General features: G+C 43.7%; 1 protein-coding gene across 1 annotated transcript; it reads left to right on the top strand.

The window, feature by feature from the left end:
- Positions 1 to 8470: 8470 nt before the first annotated feature.
- Positions 8471 to 11607, top strand: POP4 (POP4 homolog, ribonuclease P/MRP subunit). Its single transcript, XM_014942198.1, has 7 exons — positions 8471 to 8504; positions 8578 to 8630; positions 9086 to 9309; positions 9945 to 10022; positions 10239 to 10300; positions 10649 to 10750; positions 11222 to 11607. Exons 1-7 carry the CDS (start codon positions 8498 to 8500, stop codon positions 11356 to 11358), a joined length of 663 nt encoding a protein of 220 aa, XP_014797684.1. The 5' UTR covers positions 8471 to 8497; the 3' UTR covers positions 11359 to 11607.
- The last annotated feature ends 3353 nt before the right edge of the window (positions 11608 to 14960 follow it).

Below are 14960 nucleotides of genomic sequence, written 5' to 3'. Positions count from 1 at the left end.
ACTTTTTAGAAAGAAGCCTGCTGTGCTGCAGTGTGTGTTTCAGAGCTGAAATACCTATAGCCATGCCCTTAACACCACACTTGGAAGTGTAAATCAGGGCCTTGCTTCTACACAGACCACGCACCCAGCAGAAGCTGGCGCTGCTGCCGGGGGTGGAGGGTCTGTGTGGTGGCACCTATCACCAGCAAGCCCCGGCAGCTCCGGATCCACCACGGGGAAGAGTGTGTAATGGTAATGGCATAGCTCTCCTCTAAGGCAGGCAGCTGTGTGCGTGTGAGCTGCAGCGACGTTATATGAGAGCTTGATGGCTTGACAAATATGATTGAAACGGGACACAGGGGTCAAAAATGACCTCAGAGAGGGACCATAACACACAAACACACGCCGCCCGAGCACACAGCGGGGTCGCAGTCCCCTCACTGCCTTACGCATCAGGCAAACAACTCCCCCACTTCGATGTCTGTCTGGCCTCAGCATTAGTTTTCTTCCAGAAGAGGACAACCCCAAAGCAGAAGGAGCTGGGCAGCTCTATCAGCACAAAGCGCCGCACCACTAGAGCTGAGGCGGTGCTGAGCCCCGTGCCCAGACAGCAGGAGCGTTGTTAGTGATTACCAGCACACCTCTACCTGCACGTCAGTCCTCTCCTGCACCTCGGAGCACCTACCGGAGCATCTTTAAGCTTACTGCAGTCTCAAAGAACCGCTGTTCTTCCTGTAGGTGCACTCTGCCACTGCAGCGCTCCTAATTTCACACTCGTGTAACTCTTAGAAATCCTTTTAAACCACCCCAACACAGAGCGACTCAAGCTGTTTGCTAACTAGGGCTCGGTACTTACTGAGCTGTGGCCAAGCGAAGGATCCCCTGGCAGCTCTCTGCAAATGGGGTTCGGGTCAGTTATAAGTCTGTGATTAGTTAATTCTGTTTAGAAGATCTGCTTAAATTAAACATTTCCTCTCTCCCATTCTCACTCACTGTTCTGTTTTTAAGTATAAGGTGCTTAACAGTCTCTAGCACCTGAAATAATCACTGGCAGGATGAAAGCTCTCCCCCTTGCACCCCCACCATTTTGTCCCACTGCAAATTGCATAAATTAATGTCATGCTAAAATTAACATATATTGCTGAGGCAAATGAATTGGCATCTCCATGTATAGCTATTAGCTTCCAGCATTTCCTGAGAGGGGCTTTCATTTAATTACCAGCCTGACAGGCTAGCTCACTCAGAACTGCAGCCACATTTATTACTTTTATCTCCCCAGACACCTGCCTCTCTCCATGGTTTATCAGATTTCTACTGAAGAGATGGGCAAAGTATTTTCTATTGCACCAGGTTATTGTTTCTTTAAAAGGTACTTACTAGAGCACTGACCTCAACCAGGTGGTTTTTTTTTGGTTGGCTTTGGATGGTTTTTTTTTTTTTTTTTCAATTATCAAAGCAATCCAGCAGCATTAACCCCCTCACTGCCCCACCACACACTGGCAGCTCAGCAGCAATCAGACTGCAGGTAGGGAGCTGGAAGCCTCACCACTAGTGCCGTGCAAGCAGCTGGCCACCGCTCACAAAGACCTTCCCTGCAGTGGGAGTCACAACCCCCAGATACTGTGACTACTTTTCATCCTCCCATGTATGAAAACATGAAGGGGAAAGGCCGAGAGCACACGGCTCAGTGCCCACCAGTACAGTCCATGAGAGGGATCTGCCCGAATCCCTCTTGATGGCATGGGCCACGCTTTATATTGTCACCAGTGCCCCTATAACTGGTTGATAAAAAGCTAATGTAGATACAAGGCACATTAAAAAAGAAAATATGCCACCTACATGCATTACCAGCATGGTCACAGCCGGTGTTACGGGTTACAGGTAACCTGTGTGACTGCACCACTCTGTCAGGGTTGAGTCAAGCAGCTATTATCTCTTACTGCCTCGGGCAGCAGCTCAGGACATCACTAGTTGAGGTGTTGACTGTGGCAAAAGGGACATGGCAGGGCTTATCAGCCCACTTTCAACAGATTGATACTTTTCACTTGTTTTTCTCTGGGTCGCACTGCCTGAATTTGTGGAGACACACATATGCCATGGGCAGGACACGCGTGTACTGGCATGTTGTGACAGACACGTTCAAACCAGCAGGACCTGAAGCTCTATGGTGCCTCAGCAGATGAGGCCTTTGCGTGTGTGTGTGGACTCAGCAATGCCTCTCTTGGACAAGGTGAGCACAAGAGTCATTTTATTCAAAAGAATAGTTCACTCCTGACAGCCTAATTGTGTTACTTCGAAAGAGTCTAGCAGGAACAGGGCCTCGCTGATAGTGATGCCTTTGAGAAAGACACCTCATTACAGAGGAAAAATGAGAAATTTGTATCTGTTTAATTAATGAACCTTTTCAACTTTCTTGGGATTTCATCCCAGTTCCTAACTCCGGGCACGCCAGCAGTTTGGCATGAAGCACCTGCTGGCTCTGAGCTGTGCAGGAGGTGGCTGTGCTGCAGACCCTGCCCTGCACGGCTGGAGCCTTCTCTCCTTGGGGGTCGGGGTGGCAGAACAGCCCCCCGAGCCACAGGGTGCCCTCTGACCCAGGCAGTTAGTGCTTAGGCACTTTCTGAGAAACGCGGCAAAAGATGCTTCAGCAAAACATAAATTATTTTAACATTAGCCTTGTGTGAAAAGTGCCTCTTCCTTCCTGTCACCTCAGTCCTGGGAAAAACTGCCTCATCTTGGTCCCGAGCCCTGAGTTACACACAGCAGAAGTAAAACTCTCCTTTATGTTCGGGACCACACTCTCTGTGTGGTCCTTGAGTTGAGTGCCAGAAGGTGTGGAAGTGACCAGAGGAGCCACCCTGGCTGACAGGGATGTGCAAATCCTGCAGCAGCCACAGTACTGCAGCATGAAGCGCTTCCAGGTACCATTTCTCTAGTGCACTCTGTTACAAATAGTATCATGCAGGGCGCAGTAACGTATTTTTGGCCAAAACTTACGTATCATGGGTCAAGCGCCAAGTCGAGACAAGCAAACCATGTCACGTAGGCTTGCAGAGCTTGACAAACCTTTTGTAACAAAAGTTTAAAACCAAATGAAATACATTAAACTGTTCAATCTGCTATAGCTATGATGACTATTATTACTTTAATACTTATTTTGCATCATACATCCCTATCACATATAAGCCAATGTTAATTATGTTTTAAAATAAAATATTCAATAAGATCTAAATGAGATTCAAAAACCCGCAAAAGTAATGACTGTAAGACAGACTGTCATGGAATAATACATGAATGCAGAATGCTGGTATTAATTAGTAAATACAAGCTGTTCAGGAGCAGCAGTGGTGTCTGTCATCCTGATGTGGGTTTGGATCACACGTGATCTCAGCATGCAAGGAAACCAAACGTCAGCTGCCAAAGCCTCAGGTTACTGCCTCCTCTTTACTGGTTTGGGGAGAAAGCATTGCTTTTTTAGCGTAGCTCTGGGAGGCAGGGCTGGGTAGTTCTACTTTACAGTAGTTATCTCCATTTATCTAGGGTTATGTATATTTCTAACATTTTATGAAGGATTGGGCTCATTTTGATGTAAGAATATACTGGTGTTTGAGAAAGGGGCCTCCTTAACTTGTGGTGAAATTGAATCCCTTCAAAATCCTCTTTCCACTGATAATTTTACTGTGATGCAAAAGAGGCTGGTGTATAGGAGAACCAGAGTCCTACATGCTAAAAAAAAGAAGCTGCAAGCAGGCAAATTTCTTCCAAAAGAGGAAACAATTTTTCAACTTTTTTTTTCCCCCCTTGAAACAGCTGAATGACAATAGCATGTAGAAACAGGTACAGAAGACTCATAGCAGGCAGTACTCAAAGCCCATCTCCAGCTTCACACAGCCGGTGCCGGGCTGCCCTCTAGTGAGAGCAGCCTCCCTGGCACTGCCCGGCTGCTGCCACCAGCCTCCCAAAAAGCCTGCTGGTTTCTTTGGTTTATTTTTAAAACCCGGCTTTTAAACCATTGACATTTTCTGAAAACATTTTGAAATTATTATTTGCCTTCTGACATATTTGGATTATGTTTCCAAGCTATGTTTCCAAACTTTCTGGTTTTCTTCACACACAGAAAAGCCAGTCTTTTTTATTCCTCTAGAAGTGGTACCTGCAATTTCAGACAAGGAGGAGCCAGGACTGTCAGGAAACAATGAACCTTCATCTGGAAAGAATAGTTTATCAGCTGGGGGCCGGGGGGGAGGACGGTACATCTCATCCTAATCCATGAGGTAAAAATGAGCTGATGAAGCAGAAAAATCCACGGAAAAATATATGGAAAAGAAACACTTGTGGGATGCTGGGTACATCAAAGATGACACTCATTAACCAACTGCAGCCATCTACAATTAGTCAACCAAACCCATAATTCAAGAGTTTGGGCTTCCACACACACAATTTACACACTTTCCTCTAGCAAACTTACACTGAGATGGAATGAATGCTCAGGGTACCAATATCAAATGCTCTGTCCACCCACCTGGCTGGACAGCAGTTCTCACCCTGCCCGCTCGCCGCCACCCCCAGACATGACCCTTTCCTATGTTTTTTCAGTGAACCATGAGCACAGAATCCCTGGAAAGGAACCACACGTGGCACACCAGCACCACCTGGACATGGCACAGCAGGGTACAGCCAGCCAAGGCACCCTAAAAATGCTGCCATGGACCAGCCCCGTGCTCCCCGCCAGGCCAAAAGGAGATGGGGGCTACAGGAGGCAGAGGTGGTGGCAGAGGGGCAGCGAGACACAGGCAGGAGGTGGGGGGATAGCAGGGGGGCTGCACCTGCTTCAGCACAACCATGGGGAAGGGGGTGGAAAGCAGCTTGTATTAGCAGCTTGATATCTGGATAGAGGAAATCACATCAGAAGGTTTTAAATGGAAATTGTTTTCACCGATACTGATGTCCCTAGGGATTACATTCAGCTGCTAATACAATTTAGCCAAGAGGAATAAACTATATTGACCTTGAGAGCTCAAACACTCATTGAGACTGTCCATCTAGAGAATTATGGTGTCTATTTCTTGTATCAATGACAACCAGCAAAAGCATAACAGTGATTATAACCCAGTCACTTACTACACACATCAGTTAACTTCATACACTTCTGCTCATCTCCTGCTTCAGTTCACAATTACTCTCTTCTTTTTAAAAAAACACTGATTTTCTAAAGATACGAGCATCTTTAATTTCTGTTTTTGGTCACCCTGCATCTCAAGTTTTAGCTTTCTGTGACTGTTGACATAAAGCTCCTTCTATAACCGCTCCCACGTTCACACACCTTTCCCCAGGACACTGCTGTTCCCAGCCTGGCCCACACACGGTTTTCTCCCCATCCCTGTGATCCGACAGCACGTACAGGTACAGCAATACGGCCCCCTAGTGCACACCGTCAGATTGCTTCTCTGCCGGGGGTTTGTGTTGGATTTTTTATTATTATTATTTTTAGAGAGCAATAAATAAAGCCATATTTAGATCTAAAAGAATAAGAAATGCCAAATTTGGCACCTGTAACTTGATATTAATAATATATACAAGGGATTTATATCACTATAAACCTATTCCAAGGTGATTTCCTAGAAGTAAAAAGCTCCAAAAGTCTAAAACACCGTGACAGGCGGAGTGATGCTGCACATTCAGAAACATGTATTATAATTATTTTGTTTGCATATTTCCACTTGATTTTATATTCACATTTTACCCATCTTTCCTCATTTCTCTGAGCCCTCTCTTTCATATTCTCTGGTTTCTGTTTCTTCGCCTGTTCTATTTCATGTCTATTTGATGGGAATCTTGACTCCTGACGCGGAGCCTTCTTGCTGGGACACACACTAACACGCTGATCTCGCTCTCTCAGACATTATATCTGAAGATAAATTGGGAAATGAAGATGTAGAGCTGTTGGAAGCGACTGGCTTCCCCAGGCACCAGTTTAGCCTGGATCATTGGATTTACAATACCAGCACCGCCAACACTGATTTGACTATTAATCCCTGAAGTGCCCTAGGAATTGTAGCATAAATCCAGTGAAGGAGCACTCATATGGCCCTAAAGACCCATAGTGCTTATCCTGGTACTCCATTCATGAAAATTGATCTTTTCTTAGTAGCAATGACAACTCAAGGAGTCCATGCTTTGTAAAACCAAGAGATCTGCTTGCTGTGGCAATGTATTTAACTGCCAGGAGGACTGCGATCCAAACCCACCAGTCCTCACGCTTAATACTCTGCAGAGACCAGCCCTTTCTTCTTTACACACGTAAAGAGAGACCTACGATATCATTCCCTGCCAGGGATCACTTTAGTGCCTTTGTGCTCCACAGCAGCACTCAACAAAATCGTGTGTTTCCTGTACCCTGTCTCAGTAACTAGCTCTCTAAGTATCCTTTACCAGGCAGTGCTTAAGCATCTGCTAAGCCAATATCCCCCTGTGACAAGAATATAAACCTCCTTGTAGTTGCAGAACCGTCATGTCTGAGCAGAGACAGCATGAGCTGGGACTAGGCTGGCCAGGAAAAGAACTGGTGCTCTGGTTTCAAAGGACCTCTGTGTTGTACAGCAAGCAAGACACTGTCCTATCTCAGGAGGAGAGAGGTGGCGACGTATCAGCAGAAGTAAACCCCACAGTGAGAGGCTGATTTTTTGACTTTGATTACTAGAAACAAGGGAATAGATTTTAAACAAAGATTTCACGTTGCAGGGTGTGCGAGCACAGGCACGGTAAGGTAGGATCTGACACACTGTTAGCTACTGGGAACAGATGAACAGGAGCACGCAAGAGCCAGGAACCTGCAATGGCAGCAAGGGCTATGGCTGGAAAGGGGTTATGGACAGGCTGGCTACGGAAGAAACCCTCTCTCCTAACCAAGAGAAGTGGGATGGGGAGAACTTTGGCAGTGGGCAGAGAGGGTCTGCGCCTGCCCACAGCCTGAGGAGCTGGGGGAGCTGCTGGCTCCAGCACTGCATTTGTAAATCCTGGGCTGGGGAGATCTGCAGGACAAATGAGGCGAGGGGACTGCAGGATGGAAAGATGGAAATGGATGTCCCAGCATCTCTGGTGGCAGAAACTGCAGGATGAGGAAGAAGTGAGGGCTGACATGTCCAGGTTGCCCATCGCAACAAGCATCTAGACTCTGAAGCAATGCTGTTACTGTGGGAAAAGACACTAATAAATCACTACTCAAACAACAGACTTGTCTACTCCAAGTGTACATGATTGTACTAAAGTAGCAGATGATTAGAGAAAATGAGGTGGCCTGCATTATAGAAGGTATGCTGACAAGACTTCTTTAAAAGAAATTTCCCCATGATAGTAACTGAAACATCTGGTGCTCAGTTTAACCTCCTGAGTCAGAGAATTTGTTAGTATAAAAGAGATAAATAATAGCCAGGTTTTTTATTTTTTAATACTGTTTATTTGATTCTGACTAGAAATAATGTTAGTTTTGCATCCTGATCTCTGCTGAAATAAACCTGTGACTTGTGTAATAATAGAAACATGGTTGTTCAGACACCTAACAGAAGTTAAAGGCATTAAATGATTCCCATCTAGCTTAATCTAAATGGCTAACCTAACAATCTACCTTGGCCACAGATTCTCCCTTTATAGCACCTCATGGTTGCAATAAGAAATGTCACTTTCCTGTTTTATGTTCCTTTTTTTTTTTTGCCTTTTGATCTTTATGATGGCTTCCCTCTAAACCAGAGTCTAGCAAGGTTTGTGATTTATGAGGGAGACTGAGCTCTTTGGGACCCTTGAGTGTGCAGCCCCCCGTGCCATCCATGTTAGGCAATAACCCAGAAACGCTGGTATATGGGGGGAGGCTCCTCTGCTCAGGACACACAAGGGGTTTAGTTACCTCTAGCAGTGCAGCCTCTGAAACGTGAGGTTAAGGCTGCGATTTACTACCCCAACCAGCAGAAGGGGAGATGGTAACAAGACGGTCTTTTTTCTAACATGCCGAGTAGTAAAAACTCTCAATAAAAAGCTTTTTAGCAAGCACAATCTAACAACTTCCCCCCCAACTCCCTTTTTTTGCTCCTGTTTGAAGAGGTTTTGACACCCCTTTCCCTTTGTCCCCGGTGGTGCCAAGGCTGGTGCGCTGGACACCCCATTTTTGGGGGTTAGTGCTGAGGGGGTTTCTTTCAACCTGACACAAACAGCGCTCAAGGCCCGAGCTCCTGGTCCCGTGCGGGCCAGGCCACCGCGGCGCCATCCCCATCCTCCGAGGGGCACTGCGAGCCGTGCAGGCGGGGAGGTGCCGTGAGGTACGTGTATCACATGCTATTATTGAATTACATAGATATAGTTATTGAAAAGGGCCCGTTCGCTGTTTCCCTCCCCATTCACACAGCCCAGCTACCGAGGCGCTGCCGGCGCCCCCTCGCGGCCAATCCCGGGAGACGCAGCGCTGCGCAGGCGCACGGCGCCTCCCCTGACATCACAAGGTGCGCCGGAAGCGCCGGCGGCCGCCGCGATGGAGGGTGAGTGGCGGTGGGCGAGGGGGAGCGCGGCGCGGCGGCCCCGCCTGACCCCCTGCCCCGTTCTGCCTTGCAGGGGAGCTGTACCGCCGCCTGATGCCGGGGGAGACGGCGGGGATGCGCCTCCAGGTACTGCCGACCGCGGAGCCTTGGCGCGGCGGGGCCTCTCGGGAGCAGCGCCGCTCCCGCCGGGCCGGTGCCGGCTGTTCCGGGCCGGTCTCGGTTCCCGTTTCACGCCGCCGCGCGGAACCCCCCGGCACCCAACGGGAGGGGGTGAGGTGGGATGGGGGGATGTCCGGCACGGGTTTCACCAGTCCGCCCCTTCTGGCTTTGGCGTCTGAATGCGCCATGTCGGACCGAACGCAAAAAATCGGCTTTTTCTCCCCAATTTGGGCATTTGCCCGAAGCGAGGGCAGAAACCGAAACCCGCAGCCCCTCGTAGGCCGGCGCCCGCCACCTCAGCATTTCCAATTACTAATACTTGTACACAGATCGCTCATTCCTGCCCTGACCTTGTCAACTTGACAGAACTACTTGTCAGCGACAGTTTAATATGTTAAAGTATCTTTTAAAAACATCTCTAGCCTCAAGGATCAGAACAGGCCAAAGCCTTTGTAAACGCCTTCCTGAAGCGCAGCATGCCAAAAAAGAAACCTGAAGCTATCCAGGATATACTGAGTCGCAAAGCTGTCATTCTTGAGCATTATTCCCAAAAAAAGAAAAAGCCAAAAAGGAAGAAACCGAAAGGTTTTACTGCCAAGCAAAGGCGAGAAATGCGTCTTTTTGAGATTGAACCCGAACAGCAAAGGTGAGATCTTAAATATTTCCTTTATGTAGTAAAGCATCACCAGTGTGCAAAAGCAGCAGCAGGTGGGTGTGGGTGCTAACCCTGCAGCACACAAAGTCAGCCTGAGACTCTGCCTGTGGCACTTCACCATAAGAAAACAATTATTTCACCTATATGGTTGGAAAATTCCTCTCTCTCTGTTACTGGTTTTCTTTTCTTTTTTGCAGCTAAATATAACAAGAAATCAAACCCAGATACAATCAACTCAGATTTCACTTTTTTAAGTTAGAGTGCCTGTGATTGTAAGTCTAAGTTCTGCATCAGGTTCCTCCAACTCAGGCACATAACGCCACTATGGTCGCTAACGTGAAGTGAGTGGGGAGGTAAAAAACCAAAAAAATTCTTTGGTCTTAGCTATAGCCCCATCTTCTAAAACATGGCACCGTTTTGGGTCAGTAGAGGGGAGCATACTTAGTTTGTGTCTCTTTTTATAAAGCACACCTGTTGCTTGGATGGCTTACCTCACAGGTGAAGTTGTGAGAGCAGATTACAAAACTTAACATCACTCTTAACTCTGATGTAAATATGGATTACTTCAACCGATAGATTTTTTTGATAATGAGGTTCTTGTGTATTATTTTTGTCTCTTACTGCAGATACTCCATCTTTCTACCACTACATGAACTCTGGAAACAGTACATCAGAGACCTATGTCATGGACTTAAGCCAGATGCGTAAGTTGAGATATTTTAAAATTAGTGTTGTTTTGATTTAGTAGATATTCCCACGTTTACTGAGTTACTGCTAGAAACCTCACAGTGACTTGATAAGGACATGTACTATTGCTGTAAGCTTTGACCAAGATTTCAATAGTCATGGTCATGTTTTGTAAACCTAAGTTTCCATAATTTTTTTTTCCCCTCTTCCCTGATCCCGCTTTCTTCTTCAAGGCAACCACATATGCTTCAGGGCAAACTGCTAAAAGCTGATCTCCATGGAGCTATTGTTACAGGTATTCTGTTTGTTTTCTTTTACAAAACCATCTGAAGCTCAGTAGACACTCCTGTATTTCAGCTGCTTATTTTTAAATTCCTTTCAGTATCGTTAACTCTAGAATCACACAGTTGAGATCATATGTTGATGGATTCCTTCTCTACCTATCAATGCTAACTGCTTTTCAACTGCTCTTGAAAATCTTGTTAGTTGCAAAGATTAAGTGCAAGTTTTACCAGGGATTACTGTAATTGCATTATTTCAGAATATTGCAAACCAGTTTTTATATCATGAGGCAACTGTAGAAGAGCAAATAAACTGCATGAATCTGAAATTCTCTAATACCCACATACTTCTGTTCTTTCAGTCACAAAATCAAAGTGCCCCTCTTACGTCGGGATAACAGGAATCATTCTACAGGAATTCAAACATGTCTTCAAAATTATAACTAAAGAGGACAAATTAAAAGGTATATAAGACAATTTTTTCAGTGCTATTGATAACTTAAATAATCAGAAATTTCTTAAACACTGTTCATCTTACACCTCCAAGTACGTTTTTATCAGTGCTTGTTTCTTTGCATAAAGTGGCAGAAGTCTATGTCTTTACTGACCACGTAAACAGTCTCATTAGAAATGAGCAATTAAACAAAATAATAAAGCATTTCCAATGAATCTAACATGATTATGCACATGGCTCATTCACCTGATTCACATGCAACACTTACTCCATGCTCCTGAAAGAGGACTACCTTTAGTAATTCCAGTTTAAAATTTTGAAGTTTGGGTTATTTTTCTTCTCTTGCTAAAGCATAAAAACCTTGAAATGTGACAAACCTCAAATCTACATGTGAATAATATAACCTGGGACATCAATATATTTCATGTAAATCCCTGTTATTAGTCCACTTTTGTTAATTCATTTCCTTTTCCATTTTCAGTTGTTCCCAAACTTAACAATGTATTTAGCTTGGAAATTGATGGATTCATTTCCTACATCTATGGAAGCAAATTCCAGCTTAGAGCAAGTGAGCGATCTGCAAAGAAGTTCAAGTTGAAAGGAACTATTGACCTATGATTTCATGGAAAATCAGAAGTATTAATAGAAATATCTACTGTTTTCCTGCAGTTTAAAGACAAGGTTTTCTAGCAGATTGAAAACGAAAAAGCTACATGAAACATTTCTAAAGCATTTCTTCATACTGAAGAATGACAAGTAGCTGTTGTCTTTAAAGCAATCTCTCAGACTGTTGGGGTTTGTTGTATCTGTTTTGTTATTTGTATATAACATTCTTGCTTTTATTAAACTTGTATGATTTGTATTAATTACCTGACTTCTGTTTCAATTTATAATCATAAATCTGCACAATGAAAATTGTATCTTGTAAATCTGTGATGTTATTGTTGCCTTCTGTATAAACTGGGCTTTATCTGCCTATAATATGCTAATAATGAGACTGCAGGTGATGACAACTGCTCTTTTATAATCATTGTTCCTGAGCCAACAGCAACATCTTTGCCTGGTGCAAGGATATGCAAGTTGTTAAAACTGATAGGTTTCACCTTGAATATCTCCTTCCCTGTGGTTAGTAGTTGCAGATAATGTGTTTGCATGAAAATATAAACATAGCAAACATGTAATGCAGCCCTGCAACCTGTTTGCTTACCAACATGCTACTTTAATATTAAATCAGGTATGTCTATATTAGTAAATATATATTATGCAGGGAACACAACACATAACAGTGAAGCACCTGAAGCTAGAAATTCAACAACAGAAACGCCCCCCATTCAATCTTGTTCTTAAATTACCGAAAAAATTGCTTTAGGAATATTTAATCTCTATTCATAGGGCCTTACTCTGACCTATCCAGACATGGTGTCTATGTTCTACACTTTAAAAAATACCTTTATTCTGATTAAAATACATGTTACACAATGTTAAAAAAAACTAACATGGATGAAAAATCAGTTTATATCACTTATTTGTGAGCACTAAATCAGTGGAACACAAGAAGTCAGGTAGTTTCATAGTATAAGTCTTCTAAACTCACCAACCACTCTTTATACAGCACCACTTGTGAAGAAACTCCTGATGTTTAAACCCTAGTATAAGTCTTCTAAACTCACCAACCACTCTATACAGCACCACTTGTGAAGAAGCTTCTGATGTTTAAACCCTTATGTCCTTTTTTCATTATTTGTTTAGTATATACTTCAAGGATCCTTTTTTGACTGCATAGGTTACAATCTCTCATTGACTAAGCAGGTTTGACTTGTTTGGGAGGTGTTAGCGACCCCTTTATTTAGATCACGTAACATTTTTCTATTCTAAAAGAGCCTCTATGCTGTTTGATAGCTTTCAGAAGCCTTCCATGCAAATTATGAAGTCAATTTCAGGATCAAATGAAAGACCCACATCTAGGAAGAGGAGATTTTCACTGCTACCATTCAAGTGCTTGTAGCTAAAACCAGGGTCATTTCTTTAAAGAGCACAGAGCTGTTCTCCCACATACACTACACACAAAAGCCCAGTACTGGGGTTAGGAGGGCAGCTCCAGCTAGAGCTCCTAACCACACTGCAGGGCACACAAGCCATTTATCTGCCACAAGAAAGCTAAAGATCATCACCACCTCCAACCCTCCCAGGTCCTATGAAAACACTAACGGTGCCAGTCAGCCCTCCAAAGCTCCTACTTCCCTTCTGGACCTGTTGCTGGGAGAGGTTACAGGAGAGCTGCATCTCCCTGGCGCAGTCCCTCAAAGACAGACCAGATTCAGCATCACTGAACCAGACTGATGAGCTGAAATCACAGCACAGGCAATACTGGTTGTCAAGAAGAACAGACTGCTGCTCTGCCCCCTCTGAAGTCAGGAAATAAAGCAGTTGGTATGGAAATAAATCTTTGCTGTAATTTTAGCAAGTACTGCCTTTGAGATAGAGAAAACAGAGTTTTTGCCAGATAGGTCTATTTTATACAGCCATTTCACACCAATGGGAGAATAGGAAAAAGAAACACTAGGAAAGCCTTTGAATATAGGGATAAACACACTTGAAAGTGCCAAAGAATAGAAGCGTTTTTCAATGAACGTGTATCTGTGAAGTGTTAAAGTTGTTAGACCTGAGTGATTATTCTACCTCGTACCCATTATTCAGTGTTCTCTGAAATTAAATCCCTTGGTTTCCTGTGAGAAGTCAGAAGGAAGAACAAAGTGGTAGAAAGCATAAATCATACTAGAAACTTTCCTTTCAGGACAACAACCTAATTTTAATTTTGCTTATAGCCTTTAGTGTAACATCTAATTAAGACATCTGTTAAATGCCTATAATATTAAATTAATAGGGGGAAGCTAATAGAACTTTATTGGCATAGTCCAGTTAATTAACATTAAGGGCCTTTAATGGATGTCTTAAATAGACATCATTAATGGGAATGCCATACAAATTGGAATTAGACACAATCATGTTTCATTGCGCTGTGAAGGACATACCATATTGTACTGTATGGACACACAGATGAACACGATACAGCTTCCCATAGCTACTGGCATTTCCATTTTTTTATCCTATTTCAGCAACCAAAAAAGACAAATGCCTGGTCCTTTTCGATAAATAATACCAAGGCATTCATTATTTACAGTGAAGAGTGCTGAAGAGACGTTCAGAGAGCTCCTCAAGGTAATCCCATGTAGGAGCAGACAGAAACAGATGACAGATGAAGAATAACAGGAGAGCTGAACAGCCAACACATTCAATGCCTTTACTGCAGTTGGTAAATCACCTGAAGAGGCCTTTTCATAACGACTAGGTGAGGTGTTCCAAACAGCCCCCATAAATTACTTAAGCTAAATCACTCCTGCAGACCACTGGTATCACATCTAGCTATCAGCTCTTTGAACCAACCCCCTGTCCCATCTGCTTTCTCCGTAACACAGCTCTGTGTTCATCTTTCACTAGAAGTCATTAAACTCCCCATTGCTTGTGAAGGAACTTCCTTCAAATCTGGGTAACATGGAAATGACTGCTCACCAGGCCTCCCTGCTGATTCATGACCATTCCTCATCTCTTCATTAGCTGAGACAGTAAATACTTAATGGTTTGATATTAGAAAATTGGAGCACTAATCACAGCCATCTCTAATGTGCCTCTTCCTTCAAACGTTCAACACTGAATTGCATACAGCAGACATGTTTTTCATTATGATTTTTATACCTAAACTCTCACTGAAGAAAAAGCTAACCAGAGAATAATAAGCAACAATGAACAATATACTATCTCACTACAACACATTTCTGCTTCCCTACTATGTATATATCATATATACAAAGACACATCTATTTATAACCAATCTGAACTGAAACAACTGTAAGTAATCCAGTTACTAAATTCTGAACATCTAATCAAGAATGGGAAAACAAACAAAAAACCCCATAATTTCTGTTTGAAACCTCAAAATAATTCATTGTAGGACATGCTTAAAATAAAACCAAGTCACACCCAAGAAAACAAACAGAATTTTCCATTTGAAGGTTGTTGGTTTTTTTTACTTCCTCTAAAAGATGGATTACACAGCAATACAATGGAAACCCCTGAAACAACCCTCCTGGGACTCCCCTTGGGAAACTCAGATCGCTGAAATCACAGCAGCACAAGCTGATACTAACTTTATATAGTCAAGT

Source organism: Calidris pugnax, unplaced genomic scaffold, assembly GCF_001431845.1.
Source record: "Calidris pugnax isolate Ruff unplaced genomic scaffold, ASM143184v1 scaffold28, whole genome shotgun sequence".
Classification (NCBI taxonomy): domain Eukaryota; kingdom Metazoa; phylum Chordata; class Aves; order Charadriiformes; family Scolopacidae; genus Calidris; species Calidris pugnax.
Note: the sequence above shows the minus strand (reverse complement) of the source record. Positions and strands in the feature narration are given on the sequence as shown.

Coding starts and splice junctions, on each gene's coding strand:
- POP4 (XM_014942198.1), top strand. Junction 10,023..10,238: donor CATGGACTTAAGCCAGATGC/GTAAGTTGAGAT, acceptor TTCTTCTTCAAG/GCAACCACATATGCTTCAGG. Junction 10,751..11,221: donor TAAAGAGGACAAATTAAAAG/GTATATAAGACA, acceptor TTCCATTTTCAG/TTGTTCCCAAACTTAACAAT.